The sequence below is a fragment of the Acomys russatus genome, chromosome 8 (assembly GCF_903995435.1).
Source record: "Acomys russatus chromosome 8, mAcoRus1.1, whole genome shotgun sequence".
NCBI lineage: Eukaryota > Metazoa > Chordata > Mammalia > Rodentia > Muridae > Acomys > Acomys russatus.
Window position 1 is genome coordinate 45,589,765 of NC_067144.1, and position 18,136 is coordinate 45,607,900.

General features: G+C 41.9%; 1 protein-coding gene across 2 annotated transcripts; it reads right to left on the reverse strand.

Annotated features, from left to right (window-relative positions):
• Window positions 1-11,718: 11,718 nt before the first annotated feature.
• On the reverse strand, window positions 11,719-17,414 carry C8H3orf38 (chromosome 8 C3orf38 homolog). 2 transcript variants are annotated; one of them, XM_051150118.1, is made up of 3 exons: window positions 17,178-17,414; window positions 14,869-15,107; window positions 11,719-12,715 (listed from the first exon to the last, which is right to left on the reverse strand). In XM_051150118.1, the coding sequence occupies exons 1-3, from the start codon at window positions 17,302-17,304 to the stop codon at window positions 12,044-12,046; spliced, it is 1,038 nt and encodes a 345-aa protein (XP_051006075.1). In that variant the 5' UTR covers window positions 17,305-17,414; the 3' UTR covers window positions 11,719-12,043. The 2 variants fall into 2 exon arrangements, with proteins under 2 accessions (XP_051006075.1, XP_051006074.1); XM_051150117.1 differs by having other exon boundaries at window positions 11,721-12,718; window positions 17,178-17,413.
• Between the last annotated feature and the right edge of the window lie 722 nt (window positions 17,415-18,136).

Below are 18,136 nucleotides of genomic sequence, written 5' to 3' on the forward strand. Positions count from 1 at the left end.
TTGGTTGTTGTTTGTTTTCTGAGACAGGGTTTCTCTGTGTAGCCTTGGCTATCCTGAACTCACTCTGTAGACCAGGATGGACTCAAACTCACTTTGATGCATCTGCCTCTGCCTCCCAAGTGCTGGGATTAAAGACATATGCCACCATGTCTGGCTGTTTCTCTCTCTCTCTCCTGTCTCTCTTTTAAATCAGCACACAAAGCAATGCATGTCATTATAGCATCTTCATATATGCATGCCATTTTACTGTGTTCTGATTAATCCCTTTTCTCCAATGCCCCCTATTCTCACATCCACTACGCACTTCTGCTCTTCTATCATTTGCTTCCATCTCTCTCTCTTATCCTCCTTCATCTTTCCCTTAACTTTGAGATCTCTCCCTCATCTCATGGTCCCCATTCTACTTTCACGACCTACACACATACATGCACACATGCAGTGAGTAAGGCAGGGAGAAAATTAAATTGTGTACATGATAGAAAATTTTGTTATTTGTCTTTCTGAACTTTACTCATTTTTCTTAACGAATGATCTCCCATTGAATCCATTTTTCTGTAAATGCTGTGCATGATTTCATTTTTTATGGCTGCACAAAATTCAATTGTGTATATGTATACATATGTTTAATCCATTCATTTGTTGGCCTGCTCCATTTCTGTGCTACTATGAATAATCATAAATAAACATGGATAGGCAATATCTCTGTGGTATGTTGACTTAGAATCTTTTGGGTATTTATACCTATGAGTGGAACAGCTTAGTCATGTAGTAGTTATATTTTCAGTATTCTGAGGCACCTACACAGTGGCTTCCCTAGTGAGGACCCCACTTTCCATTTCTATAGTAAGGCATAAGGGTTCCTCTTTCCTAACAGTTGTCAGTGCAAGCTCTTAGCTATGGATATGTATAAAATAAAATAAATGCTGCCAAGATATAATAGAATGGCATAAACTTCCCCATTCTCAAAGGGATGATACGGGAATAGAAAGTCAAAATTAAACCAAACCCAGCAGAGCAAATACTGGATCTTGTTGGTCCTGGGTTCTGCATTCAGGTCACACTGCAGTATGGTTTTTTTAAGTTAAAAGACTCAAGTAGCACTTTGGGGGTACAGCATACTTGTTCTTGAGTGTTTGTACCTTACCTATATGGATATGCTCGGATATAGATCTGGAAGCAAGTAAAAGTGGTAGATATCATCCTTGAGAGAATCAGTTTCTATGTCTTGAGGAAAGAGAGAGAGAGAGAGAGAGAGAGAGTAAAAAGAAAAAAGAAAAAGAAAGGGATGAATGAGAGACAAAGTGCATGGGGGGAAACAGGAAGATAACACATAGGGAAGTAAGAAGTAGCCACTGGTAGGTTGGTCATGTCTCAGTGGACGGCCTCACAACCATGGACATTGCTAACTGGGCCTGAGGTTATTAATAACAAAGACAAAAAAGAGAGGACACAAAGCTGGGAGAAAAGATGGCGTGGGAGGGACTAGGAAAGGAAGGAGTGGCGGGTGGATATGATCCCATACATTTGTAAACACATGGAACTTTCAAAGAAGAAAACACATATTTAAAATGTTTCTCACACCAATTCTCACTCTCTGTTGGGTAGGGAACCTTGAAGCCACAAACATAAAACAAGCCAGGACAGTAATATTGGCTTTGATGACAACAGACTGAAGGTCCTAGTAACAAGAAAACAAACAAACAAATAATCACCAACACATCTCTTCTGGCAACCTTAAATTGGGTGGAGGAATTCTGTCTGCCTGTCCCTCATCCTGGAGGGTGGCTCAGCACTGGAGACATCCACTGCATCACTCCTCACATCTGAGACTGCTGTGAGCAGGTCCAGGGGTTGACAGTGAGTGAACTATGCTGGGCAACAAGCATGAGACAGGCGTAAGGACACCCTGCACACTGTCAGGGTAGGAAAGAGCAAGGTAATCTAAGTCTGTAGGGCAGCTGGGCTGGGTGTAAAGCTACTTGGAACTTTTTGCTCCCCCCCTCAATCACTGGGGGTGGGGCGGCGGGTGTGTAGATGTCATAGTGAGCATGGTGACACCCTGTGGGACATGGAAATTGAAGTCAGGTTGTCAAGTGTGTGCACAGGCTGTTCTGAGGGCTGAACCATCTTACCCACCGGCCTCTGCTGCGAACATGTAAGTAGCAAGACTCAGTCTGTGATTGAAGAATGCCACACACAGTGGCCTTACTGTCCGCAGTAGGGAACGTAGAATGGAGGGTAAACAATTGCTCAGCCTTCCGGAGCTGCCTCACTTCCGTGTGTGGTTTGCCGAGAACCTGGAGGTGTGGGCCACTCGTTGCCTACAGCCTCCTCCCTGTGTGGAGTAGCCTACATACATGAAGGGCAGGATCTGAGAACACCAGCACTGGCCGGAAGAGTTCTGGTTCACTCAACTTGCAGGCTCTGCTGTGGAGTTCAATTCCGTGTCTGCTTTCCCAACTCTGATGTGGTCAAGAGACACCCCACCCCTTAGCTAGAAATGCCATACACCTGAGTGCATGTGGCCTCTGGAGCAAATGTAAACATGCCTCGCCCCATAGGCTTTAGAAGCCTTCAGAGTTGGCAGTTGCTCCTGGAATGCAAAGAAGAAAAGGTTCTAAAGGGAATACAGACCTGTCTCTGACAACATACATTTAAAAATATTATTTTTTATTATTTTTATATTGTGTGTTGTGGTGTGTATCTGTGCGTATGTGTGCTTGGAGACCGGAAGATGACATCAGATCCCTGGAGTTTTAAGCAGTGGTGACCTACCCAGCGTGGATGCTAGGACCTGAACCTTGTCACGAGCCTCAGCTGCTCTCTGGCTCCTCCTTTCTCCTTTGTATCCATCCAGTCTAATCACGGAGCTGTAGCAGGTAATCCGATTATTAGCTAACTAGGCAACCATGAAATTTATTAAAAAGACATGAAAAAAAGGGGGCACTAAAAGCTGCTAAAACGCAAGTGAGGTGCCAATTGCTTGTGTGAAAAGGTCATTACTGATTTGTTACAGCACTCAGTCACTGCGACCGGACCTTTAATGACAAACTGTTGGACTTTCAGAAGAGTTCTTCAGTCAGGGTTCTCAGGTAGCTCTATAAAGCTTGTTTCTCTTAGCAATCAATTTATGTAAATATTTGTTTTATTTTTTAGAATGACAACTCTTTTTTTAAAAGATTTATTCATTTATTTTGTATTACTGTGTATACAGTGCTCTGCCGGCTTATACGCCTGCAGGTCAGAAGGAGGTATCAGATCACATTATAGATGGTTATGAGGTGGTTGCTGGGAATTGAACTCAGGACCTCTGGAATAGCAGTCAATGCTCTTAACCTCTGAGCCATCTCTCCAGGCCTCTATATAAATACTTTTGACCATAAACTTTCTCTTTCAGTAATATTGTCACCTATACGCAGGAAAAGAAACAAGTCCGTTCACTGAGGAGCTTACATGGGCTCTGTGTGCCCTTGAGTTAGCTCCAGAAAAAAAGTCTCTCATAGAAGTCACAGCATTTGGACGTGGTTTTAAATAAAGCCCAACAGTTTCTGCAGTACACAAGCCACCAACATGACCTCGAAGAGATAAGCAGCTCTGCAGAACTCAACTGTTTGTACAAGAGTCACATGACCTTGTCATCTTAAAATAACCAGCTCTTCAAGGTGGCTTTGCTCATACACCACTTACACAAGGCGCCTAATAGTACAGAGAAACCGAGTCTGCTGAAGAAACGCTTTTTGTCTCTACCCTGCTCCAAAACCTCATGTGAACCCTTCCCTCTATAAACAGGTAGTGGGGGGGCGGGGGAGTGTGACTTCCTGCCCAGTTTTCCCTCCAGCAATTATAACTCAGGAAATGAAAGTTTACCTCTCCTCCCTTCAACAAATGAACCGCCATGCTGCTCTTCCTTATTCAGTTACTCACTTATTTAAGAAAGGGAAGTGTTGGCTGTAATGTTTCTTTCTTTCTTTCTTTTTTCTTTTTCTTTTTTTCTAGTAATGCCATTTTGAAAAATCTTTTTTTGTAATGTCTTTATTTATCGTTAACTTTTGGGGTTGCCAAAGCCTGCATTGCATCACTATGGAAAGGTCATAGGTCCTAAAGATCACATACCATTTTACTCCACACTAAAGCTTGTTTCCTATTGTCTTGCTTTCTATATTTCTGGGTTTTCAGAGAAAAGTAGAACAGGGAATTAGTCTTTATTCTTATGTGTAATACATTCCTGTGAGGAAGTTTGTTTGAAAGACTGAGTAACTTCAAGAACACAAGCCAGGACTGCTCTTCCACACTGCCCCTTAATTACGCTATTTTTCAAAGGTTTATTTTTATGCATATGAATTGTCCCTCTGTACATATTTGTACCATGTGTGTGCCTTGTGCACCCCTGAAATTGGTGTATAGAGTGCTGAGAACTAACCCTGGGTGATCTCCCGGTGGAGGAGCAGGAGCTCTCAGCCTCAGCTGTTTTCTTTCTTTCCTTTTTAAGTTTTAACCTTTTAATTCTTTTCAGGTAAAACATACAAACCTATATTACCACCCCCCCGCCCCCCGCAAACAATAGAAAAGTGTTGCAGTTTTTATTCTTGCAGTTCTCCTTTGTGTCTGGCTGAAAGCATCTGGATTCTCTGGAGCCAATCTGTTGCAATGTGTTGTTGTGGTGGAAGCATATTAAGAAATTCAGACTTATGGAGATCTATAATTTGGCAAAGAAAAATCTCATGTACTTCCTTGAAATAGTCCAAGGATAACCCCCACCCACCAAGTACAGGCTGAACATCTCTAATCTGAAAATCTAAAGTGCTCAAAAGCACTGAGCAATGAAACACAAAAACAAAAAATAAATAACCATGACCCCAGCCCCCAAGATTTTGAGGTCCCAAGCATTTCGGATGAAAGAATACACAGCTTCAAAAACTAAAAACTATCGCGCTTAGCTACCTATCTTAGAAGATTCAAAGAAAGGTGCCCCATAAGTAGTTCTAAGGATATGTGTTCCCTTAAACAAAGTAATTCTAGTAGCATCAGACATTGTTAAGAATCATGTCTTGAGCCGGGCGTGGTGGCGCACGCCTGTAATCCCAGCACTCGGGAGGCAGAGGCAGGAGGATCGCTGTGAGTTCGAGGCCAGCCTGGTCTACAAAGTGAGTCCAGGATGGCCAAGGCTACACAGAGAAACTCTGTGCCGAAAAAACCAAAAAAAAAAAAAAAAAAAAAAAAAAAAAAAGAATCATGTCTTAGAGGAGGAACCTAATCAGGCACAGGACACTGTCATCACCCTTCATGTTGCCCAACCAATTTACTGGCTTTCTAGGATATACGTCAACTAGGTCATATGAAGAAGCACTTTGAAATCCATTAAAATCCTGCTCAGTCATTTTCTTGCTGATAAAGCCTTTTCAGTAATTTCTGCTTTCCCTCACATTTGAATTGCATAAGTTGCTAACAAGTACCTTATGGTTTATTACATTCTATAAGGTGCTTCTAACTTTTGTTTCCTCTACCTGGTAAATTAATTTACTAGAGAAGTCAAAGTGCTTTAAAAAAAAAAATCACAAGGCTGAAGGATGGGGAAGAATGTTATGAACGTTGTCATCTGGACATGACATGGCCAGTATGCACCTGAAGTCACTGCAGCTATGGCTGCCTGCACAGGGGCAAGCCAATAAGATCAGTAGTCAACAGTCCAGTGGACACCCTTAACTTGGCTGAGTTACAAAAGGGGGCGGGGCATGGTGAGAAGGGGCATATATTGGGGTGCCTGTGGGAAGTCAGGGAGGAGATTTGGGGTGAAAATGGTCAAGTTTCACTGGTTACATATATGAAATTGTCAAAGAGTAAATAAAAAAATTCTATTAAAGAAAACAAAATAAGCATATAAAATTTTGGTGGCATCATAAAGCTATTTGACATGCAGTACAATTTTGATCAATAATAAATGGATTTCAAGCCAAAACTCACTTCAGATAATCAATGTCCTTCTTTGTCTGTTTCGGATGTTTGAAAACACTACCTATGGGATCTCTTGCATGGCACACCCACTGTTTTCCTGAATTCACACACCTCTTCGCCTACGTACACTGTGCAGTCTTCCCTGTGAATAGTTCAATCTACAGCAGGGAAACTGAAACACGCTTCTGTGTGTTGCTTTCACACATCAGTCAAAAGATCTCAGGTCAAACCATCAGCAGCCGAGAATTTCCTGCAACAGCTTTTCATTTAGTTTCTGTCAAACCACTTTGCCCTTTTCTTGGTTAAAAACACGGAAATAATATAAGCATATATATTATAAGCATATGTAAAAGCGCACACACATACAGAACAGCTTAGCAAAACGCTTTCGCAGTTTATAGTGACTAAACAAAAATTTTAAAGACAATAGTTTTTCCCTTTTGGGAAAAGTATAATATAAACTTTTTTTTCAGATCATTTTCTGGATGTTACCCACTGCAAATAAAAATTCAAATACTAATCACACAAATACTTAAAAGTATATGTCTATTTTTGGCAGGAGGGGGGAGGGGAGTGACCTCTTTAATATGGACACTCCATCCCGGGTGGAGGGAAAGAGATTAGGAGCTCAGAAGGCAAACAAGTGGGTGAGTTGTACGACCCACTGGTCCAGGCTGGGAGCCCCACTAGGGGACCTGAGGGTCAGTGCCTGAGATGCTATTTAAGCCAAGGAGAATTTACTCAGGACAGAGGATGGACTAGAGCGGCAAGGGTGGGGCCTGGTTGGGGACTTGCAGCACTCAGGAGCTGGCACCACTGGGAGCCTCCCCAAGCTGTTGCTGGAATTCCAGGCGTGTCTGCCAGTTGGACTCCAGCAGCTCCTGGAGGCAGTCATTGTCGTCCAGGTGGTCCAGACATCCTTGCTCATCTTCCACATCCATCAGCATGCCTAGGCCCCTGTCAGAGGCGGACATTACTGGCTCAGGCACTGCACAGAAAGCCGGCGCTGGGCTTTTTAAAAAATAAAGATCTATTTTAACCACTACTGAGTTTTGCCTACATATATGTGTACCATGTACACAGGCCAGATGGTGATATCAGAGCCCTGGAACTGTAGTTACAGATGGTCGTGAGCTGGACGTGGGTGCTGGAAATTGAATGCAGGCCCTCTGAAAGTGCTCTTAAGTGCTGAGCCATCTCTCCAGCCCCTGCAAACATGTGTTTGAAGAATGGGTGTGTGTTTCAGTAAGTGTAACTTGTGAAAAAAAATCAAGGTATTGTGTTGTATATGTATATACTAAAAGATACACACACACACACACACACACACACACACACACACACACACACACACACACACGGTTTTATTTCAAGACAAGGTCTCACTATGTAGTTCTGGCTGTCCTGGAACTCACTATGTAGACCAGGCTAACATCAAACTCTGCCTCTGCTTCCAGGGTTGCTAGGATTAAAGGTATGTGCCACTACACCCAGTTCAGATAGTCATCAAAATCCTTCACTGGTGAAAAACCAAAAAGTTTTACGGTGATCATTTTTTATTAAAAAATATTAATTAATAGGCAAAACTTATAACACATGAGTAAATGAGGCAGGAAACAGTCTATGCATTTTTCCTATAGAGTTTCCAGACTAACAGACCAGCGTTTCCTCATTCCTTCAGCATCAGTGATACAGTCCGAGGTAGGACTCAGCATAAAATATAAAAACAGTTTAGAGCCAGGTGCAGTGGCGAACTGCTTTTAATCCCAGCATTTAAGGAGGCAGAGGCTGATGGATCAAAGCAAGCCTGGTCTACAAAGCAAGTTCATGATACCCGAGGCTACACAGAGAAACCCTGTCTCGGAGGAAAACCTAGTTTAGGTAGTAAAAACATCAATGAGACATGACAAGCAGCACTTGGTAATAAAATAAACTATTAAAATAGTAAAAATTACTTTATATAAGCTAAGTAACAAGAGAATACCTTAAGAAATTAGGAGAAACCTCACACCAACAATAAATGCCTACCAAAACAAAACGTTTTAAGAGCAAACGCTGGTGTACTCCCTAAGATCAGTGTTTTTCTTTTTTCCTTTCTTTGTATATATTCCTGAGACAGAGTCTCCCTGAGCAGCACTGGCTGGCCTGGAAGTCCCTACAGAGAGGAAGCCTGACTGAAGCTCAGACCCACCTGCTTGGGCTTCCCAGGTGCTGGGATTAAAGGTGTGCGTGCGCCATCACACCTGGCTGTCAGTGTTTCTCTTTTTCCTAAACTCTTGTGCTGTCACAAACTTTTCTTTAAATTAGGAGTATGGCATATGCTGCAAAAACTCCCAATTCCTAGTACCAAATATTTTCAGGCTTTTCTCACCTATGAATAGAAATATAATTACTATCTACACATATACTTAAAAATGTACACGTGGGTTTTTGTTGAAGAATGAATTGTGTTTTCGATGAGCACTACTTTTGAGAAGGTAAGCTAATAGAGAATTTCCACCCAGTAAACTACACACTCCTTTAAAAGTAAATCAGTTTCTGAGAAATTATCCGATCCTACTACCGTGCAACTTCAAAAGCATGGGAGACAGAAACTATTTGGCCTGGCTTCCTTTAAAGCAAGGGTCCAGTGAGATGGCTCGGCAGGTGCAGGAGCTTGCTGCACAGCCCTGAAAACCTGACCTCAGTCCCCTGGGACCCAAGGGTTCTCAGCTTTCACGACTTCCCCTCTCATCCGCATACATGATTGTGTCATTTGTGCATTATATGCATGTGCGCACGCGCGCACACACACACAAGTTCACATATACATCTCACACTAATAAAAAACATAAGCAAGATTTCAACCTAAGCAGTAAGCTGAAAACAAAACAAATCCAAGAATAAACATTGGCTTTATAATGTAAAACCACAACTTAAAAAGACCAACTACATAACAATAAAATAAAATGAAATTTTGAATGTTACTTGAATATTGAAGCCTCAATGTCATCTTTTACAAAAGTACAAGCATGACCTTAAGTATTCTACCAGAATGTCGTTAATTGTCGTTAACTGGCGACACTGGCATGCAAGGAACAGGCTCGAAAGCAGGGGGCTGAGGCCACCCTCGAGTATATGAGGAGACTTCTCAAAATAAATTAAATAATAAATAAATTAAATAAATAGCTAGCAATTGATAACTCTAGCTTTTTCAATTTAGCAAATACTGGGCACTTTAAGGTTTCTATTGCTGTAAAGTGATATAAAACTAGCTAGCACACCAATAATTTATACTCTATATGTAAAGTGTTGTACTAGCCAGATCTTTCAAGTATTAGCTAGGTAGAATACAGCAAAAAAAAGTTTGCTTCAGCTGTTCCCTAACATACACAACTGTGGGCCAAAAAAAAAAAAATGTGTTTGTATTTTCTTCTGATTCCAAGCTTTTTTTTCTTAATCCTTTTTTTTGGGATTTTTTTTTGTTTGTTTGTTTGTTTGTTTTGTTTTTTTTTTTTTTTTTTTTTTTTTTTTTCGAGACAGGGTTTTCTCTGTGTAGCCTTGGCCATCCTGGACTCACTTTGTATACCAGGCTGGCCTCGAACTCACAGCGATCCGCCTGCCTCTGCCTCCGGAGTGCTGGGATTAAAGGCGTGCACCACCACGCCCGGCAAATCATTTATTTTTATGTGCACTGGTGTTTTGCCTGCACAAGTCTGTGTGAGAGTCAGTTCCCACGGAGCTTGAGTTACAGACAGTTGTGAGCTGCCATGTGGGTGCTGGGAATCAAACCCAGGTCCTGTGGAAGAGCCGCCAGTGCTCTTAACCAGAGCCACCTCTCCAGCCCTGATTCTAAGCTTCTTCAACAGCTTTCAAATCTTCTCAATTTGTTTCTCCTCATTATTTCCCTATACTTGTTAGTTGCCTCAGTTGTAAGAATATCCCACCAACCCCAAAGACAATTATTACCTTACGTTTGAGTGTTAAGGAGGCCTAAGTTTTTGCATACCTACATATTAAGCCAAACATGACCAAAGGGGGAAGGGTGAGGAAAACAAACACAAAGCCTCCCTGCCTAGAAGTTTGCTCACTTCTCATCTCACTGCAAAGAGGATCGACTATTGAGTCCAGATGCAGAGTAACCTGGGAAAAGTAGCCAATCCTCTCAATCTATTTATATTTCAAAATCTTCATGTTGACCTAACACTCTGCAGAAATATGTGCCTTCCTTAGGCTTTTACAAATACACAAGTTCAATACTGAAGTTAACGAACCAAAATTCTTCTGTAGTACTGACCCCAAATAGCACAAGGATAGTTTTTAATCTTATTTGTTTCTCAAGATATTTTTATGGGTACTTAAAACCTAAGAAACTATGGGCCAGGCGTGGCGACACAAGCCTTTAACACCATCACTCAGAAGGCAGAGGCAGGTGGATCTCCACTAGTTCCAGGCTAGCCTGTTCCACAGAGCAAGTTCCCAGCCAGGCAGAGCTACAGAGAGAAACCTTGTCTCAAACAATAACAACAACAACAAAAGCATAAAGTCAAGCCATAGAAGTAGAGCATGGGTAAGGGTGTGGTCTGGCTATCTTGACTTATAAACATGAAAATTGTTTTGCACACTGTTGTTCCTTTCTACCTAATTTTGTTAACAATATAAATAACAGGAAAATCTGTTTAGGAACTGTGGGCTGAATCTAAGCAGCCTGCTATTCCTACAGACAAAAAGAAATGCTGATCTGTCCTCTTCACAGAGGCACGCCACTAAACAAAAGGGGCTGTGGTGGTGCATGTGTGCCTCTTACTTCCAATAACCACAATCAATCTCCCTAGACTATCAGAGTCAAATGCAAAAATTTAACATTTAACACCATCACATTTTCCAGAACTTTTTCCAAATAGTAATTTAAAATTTGAAATTCCGACCAGATCAGCAAATAGTTACCAGATGATGAGATGTTAAGGCAGCTGAATAATCTGTCAAATCAATTTGGTTCTCAAATCTAGTAACATAGAGGTGAAAAGACTTTATGTTAGGCTATATATATGTGTGTATTTGCATACTCATGGTTTAAGTTCTAAACGGGCTTTGTTTTCATTTTGAGGAGTGCCAACCTCTGTCAAGATCAACAGTAATTTGTTGGTAATTGTGCACACGTTTAAAATCTCAAAGCATACTTTTCATCTGTAGGGTGTTACAGTAAACATTCTGTGAACTGTTGGCCCAACCTAAGCATTCTGGGTTGAGAACAGCATTTACTGCTCAAAACAGTTCAGAAAAGTAGCAGACTTCGAGATATTTGCTTGAACTAGAACAGATAACTTGAAAAAGAAGCTTTTAAAAGGCAGTATGGTTTTTTTCGAGGCTAAATTACTGGACTTTTGGAGAAGTCCGTGACTTGTACTTTATATAAGACTTTTGAGTTTATACAAAACATCTATAAAATGTTGGGGGGTTTTGTTGTTTTTTTTTTGTTTGTTTGTTTGTTTGTTTGAGGGGGGTAGGGGTTAAGACAGGGTTTCTCTGTGTAGCCTTCCTTGGCTGTCCTGGAACTCAGAGATCCGCCTGCCTCTGCATCCCAAGTGCTGTGATTAAAGGTGTACAACACCACCACACCCGGCTGGTTTTGTTTTGTTTTGTTTTAAATGGTAACACTTTAGCAAGGTGCACTTGTAAAATACTAATAAGAGCCAGGCATGGTGGCACACACCTTTATTCTCAGCACTTAGGAGGCAGAGACAGGCGATCACTGAGTTCTAGTCTGAGGGGAGGGGGGGAGAGAACACACTAATAAGCAATGAATACCATTAATCTCTGCCACTTAGAAATGTAGAGATTAGCAGGCTATTCACTAAATAAAATGAAAATATTACCTAAGGTTTCTAAGGCACACAGTTATTTACAACATCTCAAGTGGGATTTATTTGGTGGACCACAATAAGTTCTCAGAACATTTGCTGTAACTCAGGTAGAATTAGGCAAGTATTCACATTAGTCTGTAGTCCAAAAGGTATTTCAGCTAAAATATGTCAGTCCTCACATCTGCAATTGCTTAGAGATGATCAGTGTTGCTTCTGTAGCTACTTTAACCTGACCGGATAGATAGAGCTCAGTGCTTTAGAGGGTTAGGCAAATTCAGTTCCTTTTTGTTCAACAATACCTCATCTGCACTACCTAAACCCTGGTCTCCACTATCCAATGTCTGCCTTACATTAGGTCGTACCTCAGGGCTATTACACATAGTGATTACATTATAAAAGGCCTCCAGATCACTCTGTTCAAACGTAATCGCTGGTTTCAACGATGGGCCAGGAGTAAGGGAACTTCCGCCAACAATTCTGAGGTTGATAAACTTGATTTTCCAAGTATTTTCCACAAAAGGGCTACGGATAAGTCCAAAAGTTTGTTCAAATATGCCCAAACAAGTATTTCCTCGGTGGACAGTCCCTGCAACTCCAACCATAACCAATCCATGAGGAGAGGACGCACATTTTAATCCTTGAGAATCGAGGTTGGGACTGAGAAAAAGAAATTCCTCTTTCACTAATGACAGTAAGCGAAGGCTCACAATGTCTGCTCCATGGTAGTCTGTCACGTTTTGCTCTGAGGTGCTGTAATAAAACCTAAGCTTGACATCATGCCAGAAGTGCTGTGGGCCCCACTCATCTTGAGGTGGTCCCAGAAATGGGTTCTGAGAATTAAGAAGTTCAAAGAACCAGTGACAGAATTCTTCTCCTAAGCGACGAAAATCAACCTTTTCAGCTTCTTTTTCTTCTTTTGCCTGCTGGTTAAAGCAAACAGAAAGTAAAATAAAGATTTACCACTCACATCTAAGTTTCTATATAACCTGTTTCCTAAATAAGTGCTAATGTCCTGTTTAGAGCAAAGGGATCTGAAACACAGCATGCCAAGTAAAACCTCTTTCAAAAAGAAAAAAACCTTTTACATTTAAATTTTAGATATGTAAAATTTAACAAGGCCACTGCTGGGTTCAGTGGCACACCGCTAAGGATGAGGGAGGTGGAGGGCTGGCCGGGCACGGAAGTCCAAGGCCAGCCCCAGCATTCTGTCATTCACCCTTCCCTGCCCCACCCCTCTCATTCCTTTTTCTGTACTGTGTTTGGGGTCAAGCTGATATGTCCCCTAGACCTTCTGGGTTTTCTAGGAGACTCTTACTCTGCATTGAAAATTGACTTGGAGCTTGCATTCATCAAGCCTCTTGTCTCCTATGTGCTGAGGTTACAGGCCACGTATTCTGATAGTCTGTCTCTTCAAAACCAATGATAAAACAGCAATACAGCAATGTTATATGCAATACTGAAGAGTGTGATCTTAGATAAAGGAAGCTCAAAAAAAAAAATGAACAAAGTTCCTTAAAATATAAGTATCAGCATGAAGAGTCAATGATACTGGTTTGTGCATAATTTTCCCGTAATTATACATGTCTCTCAAAGCTTTACCACAACTGCTTCAAATGGAGCCTTTATTGACTGTAAACTAAATCTCAATAAAGATGATGAAAATAGGAAGCTGCAATAATTAATAAAACGCACGAGGAATTTGTACATTTTTCTAACATCATCATAAATTCTATTGAAAAGTATTTAAGCTCCTGTCACTCATGGAATCTACTCAAGCAGATGACCAGTTTTTTTGTTTTTGTTTTTTTTTTAGCCAAGAGAGGTTTGTCAGAGTTTTTTTTAATTACTAACTTCTTTAAATAGATACTTCAAAAAGGGACTGAAATGGGTAATTTTCTATGACTGGGATTATTAATTCTTTAAATGAAAGGGAATATTAGTATAAAAGCATACCCTATAAACTAGACCTCATGCATCTATGTATTCCAGGACAGAATACTCCATCAAGAATAAGATGTTATGCCAGGTCTGGTGGCACATGCCTTTAATCCCAGCACTTGGGAGGCAGAGGCAGATGGATCTCTGCGAGTTCAAGGCTAGCCTGGTCTACAAAGAGAATTCCAGGACAACCAGGGCTCTTACACAGAGAAACCCTATCTCAACACCCCCCAAATAAATAAATAAATAAGATGCTTTATCTTACTCTATACTATACGAAGCGCCTGCTATCAATGCATTTAGCACAGTATGTGATATATAAGCATACTTTCTCCATCTTCAAAAGACTGAAGAACATTTTTTCTTTTCAGTATATTAAGAACACAAGACCTTAAAACATTCTGTCCTAATATAAAAGCACAGTAACTATCCAAAATTATGTCAAGGAACATAAAGCACTCAATATCTAAGACTAAGACACACACACACACAAATGTATGCATGAGTGTACTTGCATGCTGCAAGGATTAACTGAAGAAAAATGGAAATCTTTTTCTTTCCTTTTAAAAAAATATTTATTTATTATGTATGCAGTGCTCCGCCTGCATGTACACCTGTACGCCAGGAGAGGGCACCAGATCTCATTACAGATGGTTGTGAGCTACCATGTGGTTGCAGAGAATTGAACTCAGGACCTCTGGAAGAAGAGACAGTGCTCTTAGCCTCTGAGCCATCTCTCCAGCCCCGAAATCTTTTTCTTTTAATTTCTTAAATGAAATTTTAAAAAATTTCTTAAACAAAAAATTTACATGGCTAATAAAGGCAGTTTTACAAAATGAGAAAAGAAATGTACAGTAGCTTTCTTTTAAAGTAAAATGAAATTAATCTTATAGTCTACTTTCTAAACATACAGTAATTCTCATTTTTGGAAAGAGGGTACTCCCTGACCCCCACTCCCAACCCAATATATTACATACACTTCACCAAGTCTGAAGTATTCGTTCATGGTCTTCAAGTATGTCAAGGAGATAAAAAGTGAAAACACAAGTGCTATGAACCATGAACCCTCAGATCCAGGATTTTTGCAGTTTCAGATACAACAAGGATGCAGAATGTCAGCACAAATCTAAGGTACCTGTTGGAAGAGCTGGATCTCTTCTGTCTTTGTACCTGGCTCCGCTGGCTCCTTCAGTTTCTGTGTCTGTTTTTCCCAGTAACCTTTTGCATACTGAATAAGATTGTGTTTTTCAGTAGTTGGAGGTACAACCACCCCTTGTATTGCCAAATACTTAAATATGACTTCTCGGTGGACTTTTTTGCGCCTCAGAAGTTCTTCTACATTTTGGCTATACACTAATATTGCATGGATAGCATCTATAAAAAAAATAACAAAAATTAATAGACAATCAGGAGGCATTTGTAAATTTGCCCTGTGTCAGAAAAATTCTACTGAAATGTATTTAAGCTCTTGTTTGCATTAAGATGGCTATGGCTTTGAAAATCAAGAAGTGGCTTATCCATTTAGTTCCCCACCCCACCTACCCACCTCTTTTGTTTTGTTTGTTTGTTTTTCTGAGACAAGGTTTCTCTGTGTTTCCCTGGCTGTCCAGGACTCAACTCTGTAAATCAGGCTGGCCTCCAACTCACAGAGATCCTGCCTGCCTCTGCCTTATGAGCGCTGGAGTTAAAGACGTGTGCCACCACTGCAGCAGAGCCATTTGTCTCCTTTTTTAATCCTTTATACTTTAAACTTTCTTTACCTTGCAGGCAGTGGTAGCATGCCTTCAGTCCCAGCACTGGGGAGGCAGAGGAAGGTATATGTTGGGGGGTAGTCTGCTGTATTTTGATGCTAAGTACAGCTTGCTGTCTGACCTACTTTTTGCTTAATAAATAGCCATCCCACCTGGGCAGGGCAAAGAAGACAGGTGGGGCTAGGAGTGAGAGGAATTCTGGAAAGAAAAAGGACTGCCAAGAGGAAAAGGGAGAGAGCGGAAGCAAAGAGAGGAAGGTCGCCATGGGTTAGCTGGAGGAGAAGCACATGGCCGGCGGTGTGGATGGAGAATCCAGCCCAGATGAAGAACATTAACAAGTATTTGGGATTATGGATGGGAGGTAGCTTGATAAAAATTATTTAAAACAGATGGCATGGGATTGAGACAGGGATCCCAGGCCTGAGGCCCTACTATGGAAAGTAGTTTAGAGGATTGAGATCTGCCCTGCTCCAGGTTAATTAAGGCTAGCTTAAAATATAACAAGTGTCTGTGTCTTGATTGATTGCTAGCCGGGCCTACTGATAACACTTGTAATTTTAAAAACAATAGGCATATTTCTGAGTTTGAGGCCAGGCTGATCTACAAAGTGAGTCCAGGACAGCCAGGGCAACACAGCCAAAAAACAAAACAAAACAAAACAAAACAAAACAAAAAACAAACAACAACAACAAAACTTACCCGGAAAAAAAAGTTATTTCTATGCCCCAAATATCTAAAATCCATAAACCTTGAGATGTCAAGGAACGTTGTCAAACTCCTGACTCTACAGATAATCGAAGTTGTAAGTGGCAGAATCAAGGAGTTGCATTTAAATCTGAAAATTGTGCTGACAACACGGACCAAATATCTTTGTGATATATGACGAAATGGCAATTTTTAAAAACTGCCCTCATCACACATACCTTCCTCAGATCTTATCCCATGGACACGCAGGATCTTTAAAGCCCCTATTTCAAAGCTCCTTAACGGCCGCTATCCTCTTTTCCCATTAATTTCGGGGTAGTTACTACATTCGACTGGTTTGTTTGTTTGTTTGTTGGGGGGGTATTTTTGTTTTGTCATTTCTATCCCTTTCTTTACAGCAACATACGTTTCCCTAATGTATTTAGTAAGGATCAGTAAGGACATTTTTAAATGATTTATAATTCAACGTACTTATATCCTTTGTGTCTTATATACAATTTTTAGAACTTAAAAGAAAGTGTGGTCCTGCCGCCTCAACTTTTATATGTAGGACAAAGAGACTGAGCATTCCTTGATATACATGGAATACATGGACTAACGCCATCAGCCTTCTGCTTGTTTCTTTCTTGCATACAGTGTTTACCTATGAGACCCACAAAAGGTGTTTCTGTTCCCTTCAAGCTGAAAGGAAACAGCCAGAGCAGCAGCTGACTCCTCAGATGGCTGAAACTTAAAACTGAAACACAACGGGAGGGAGGGGAGAGTTGGGCGGAGGCTGTCGGAGGTCGGGGGCTCTTGGAAATCATGAAAAATGCCTGATCTCGTAATCCGGCCAAAGTTTTACCCGGCCTGTAGCCCTGTCCGCCCCACCAGCCCCGCCCCCCAACTCCCGAGACCGGAGCGGCCGCCTCCCGGGCTCACGCCTGAGCGGAGCCTCCTCTCCCCTTCGGACCCCTCGGCGAGAGACAGCAGCCCTGTGGGTACCTACCTTGGCGGTCCACAGGATGCACCAGGCGGTTGGTGACAGTGTCGCACAGGGCCATGATCTCATCGTTATCCAGCAGCTCGAGCAGGCTACGGCAGCCCTCCGTCTCTAAGTGGCTGAGCCCCGACATCTCGCCCCCGGGGAAGGGGGGCAGAGGACGACGCCACTAAAGTCGCCCTCACGGCCCGCGGGCCGGACGGCGCCTTGGCAACAGAAACCGGAAGTGCCTTTCCAGTAGCTAGTGCCGGAAGTCTCAGATGTTCCCGCCCCCTGGGCGGAAGTGCTCGTTCAGAAAGGAAGAAAGGAAACGCTGTGTTCCCGACTTCTGGTTCCGGCCTGTCTTAGAGTTGAGTTCCACAGATCGCGCTTAAAAGAAGCGTCGTGAACATTCACCTACCATTCGAGGACTGGCTAGAAATGAATCTTTTAGTTCACCAACACGGCCTCATCCGATAGTGCCACTTAAAGTTCAGCGCATGCGCGGGCGGGTGTGAGCCGGAGGAGACGGAAGTGGAGCGCGCAAGCGAGCTCCTGTGGTACCGCGGGTCTGGCAGGGAGAGATGCTCCGCCTCTCCTGGGGCCCGGGAACGTTTGAATGTTTGTGGTCCTCTAGTCACTTCTGAGTTAGGTGAGCCGGTACCTTAATATTCTTCAGCAACACAAACTGAAAAACACTATACTGAGAAAATGTTTAAAAAGAACTAACAACTTGCTGATCCGTGATCCCACGCTTGACAGCCCTCTAGATAACTTTAGATTGAGCCCAAGAATGTGGTAGTGGAACCTCATTTGCAGTTGGTTGGTCATTAGAACAAGTGAAACAACCTGGAGTTTCAGAATTGCATCTAATATGCAGATGAAGGGGCGCGATGCCACGCAAGGACCTGATTTAGATTTGAATACAGTAATAGTTCGGTTGATGTGGGAAAAATACACCCACCCACACACCCCTTGGGTAGAAG

Coding starts and splice junctions, on each gene's coding strand:
- C8H3orf38 (XM_051150117.1), bottom strand. CDS start 17,304: ATGTCGGGGCTCAGCCACTTAGAGACGGAGGGCTGCCGTAGCCTGCTC. Junction 15,108..17,177: donor GCATCCTGTGGACCGCCAAG/GTAGGTACCCAC, acceptor TTTTTTTTATAG/ATGCTATCCATGCAATATTA. Junction 12,719..14,868: donor AGATCCAGCTCTTCCAACAG/GTACCTTAGATT, acceptor TGCTTTAACCAG/CAGGCAAAAGAAGAAAAAGA.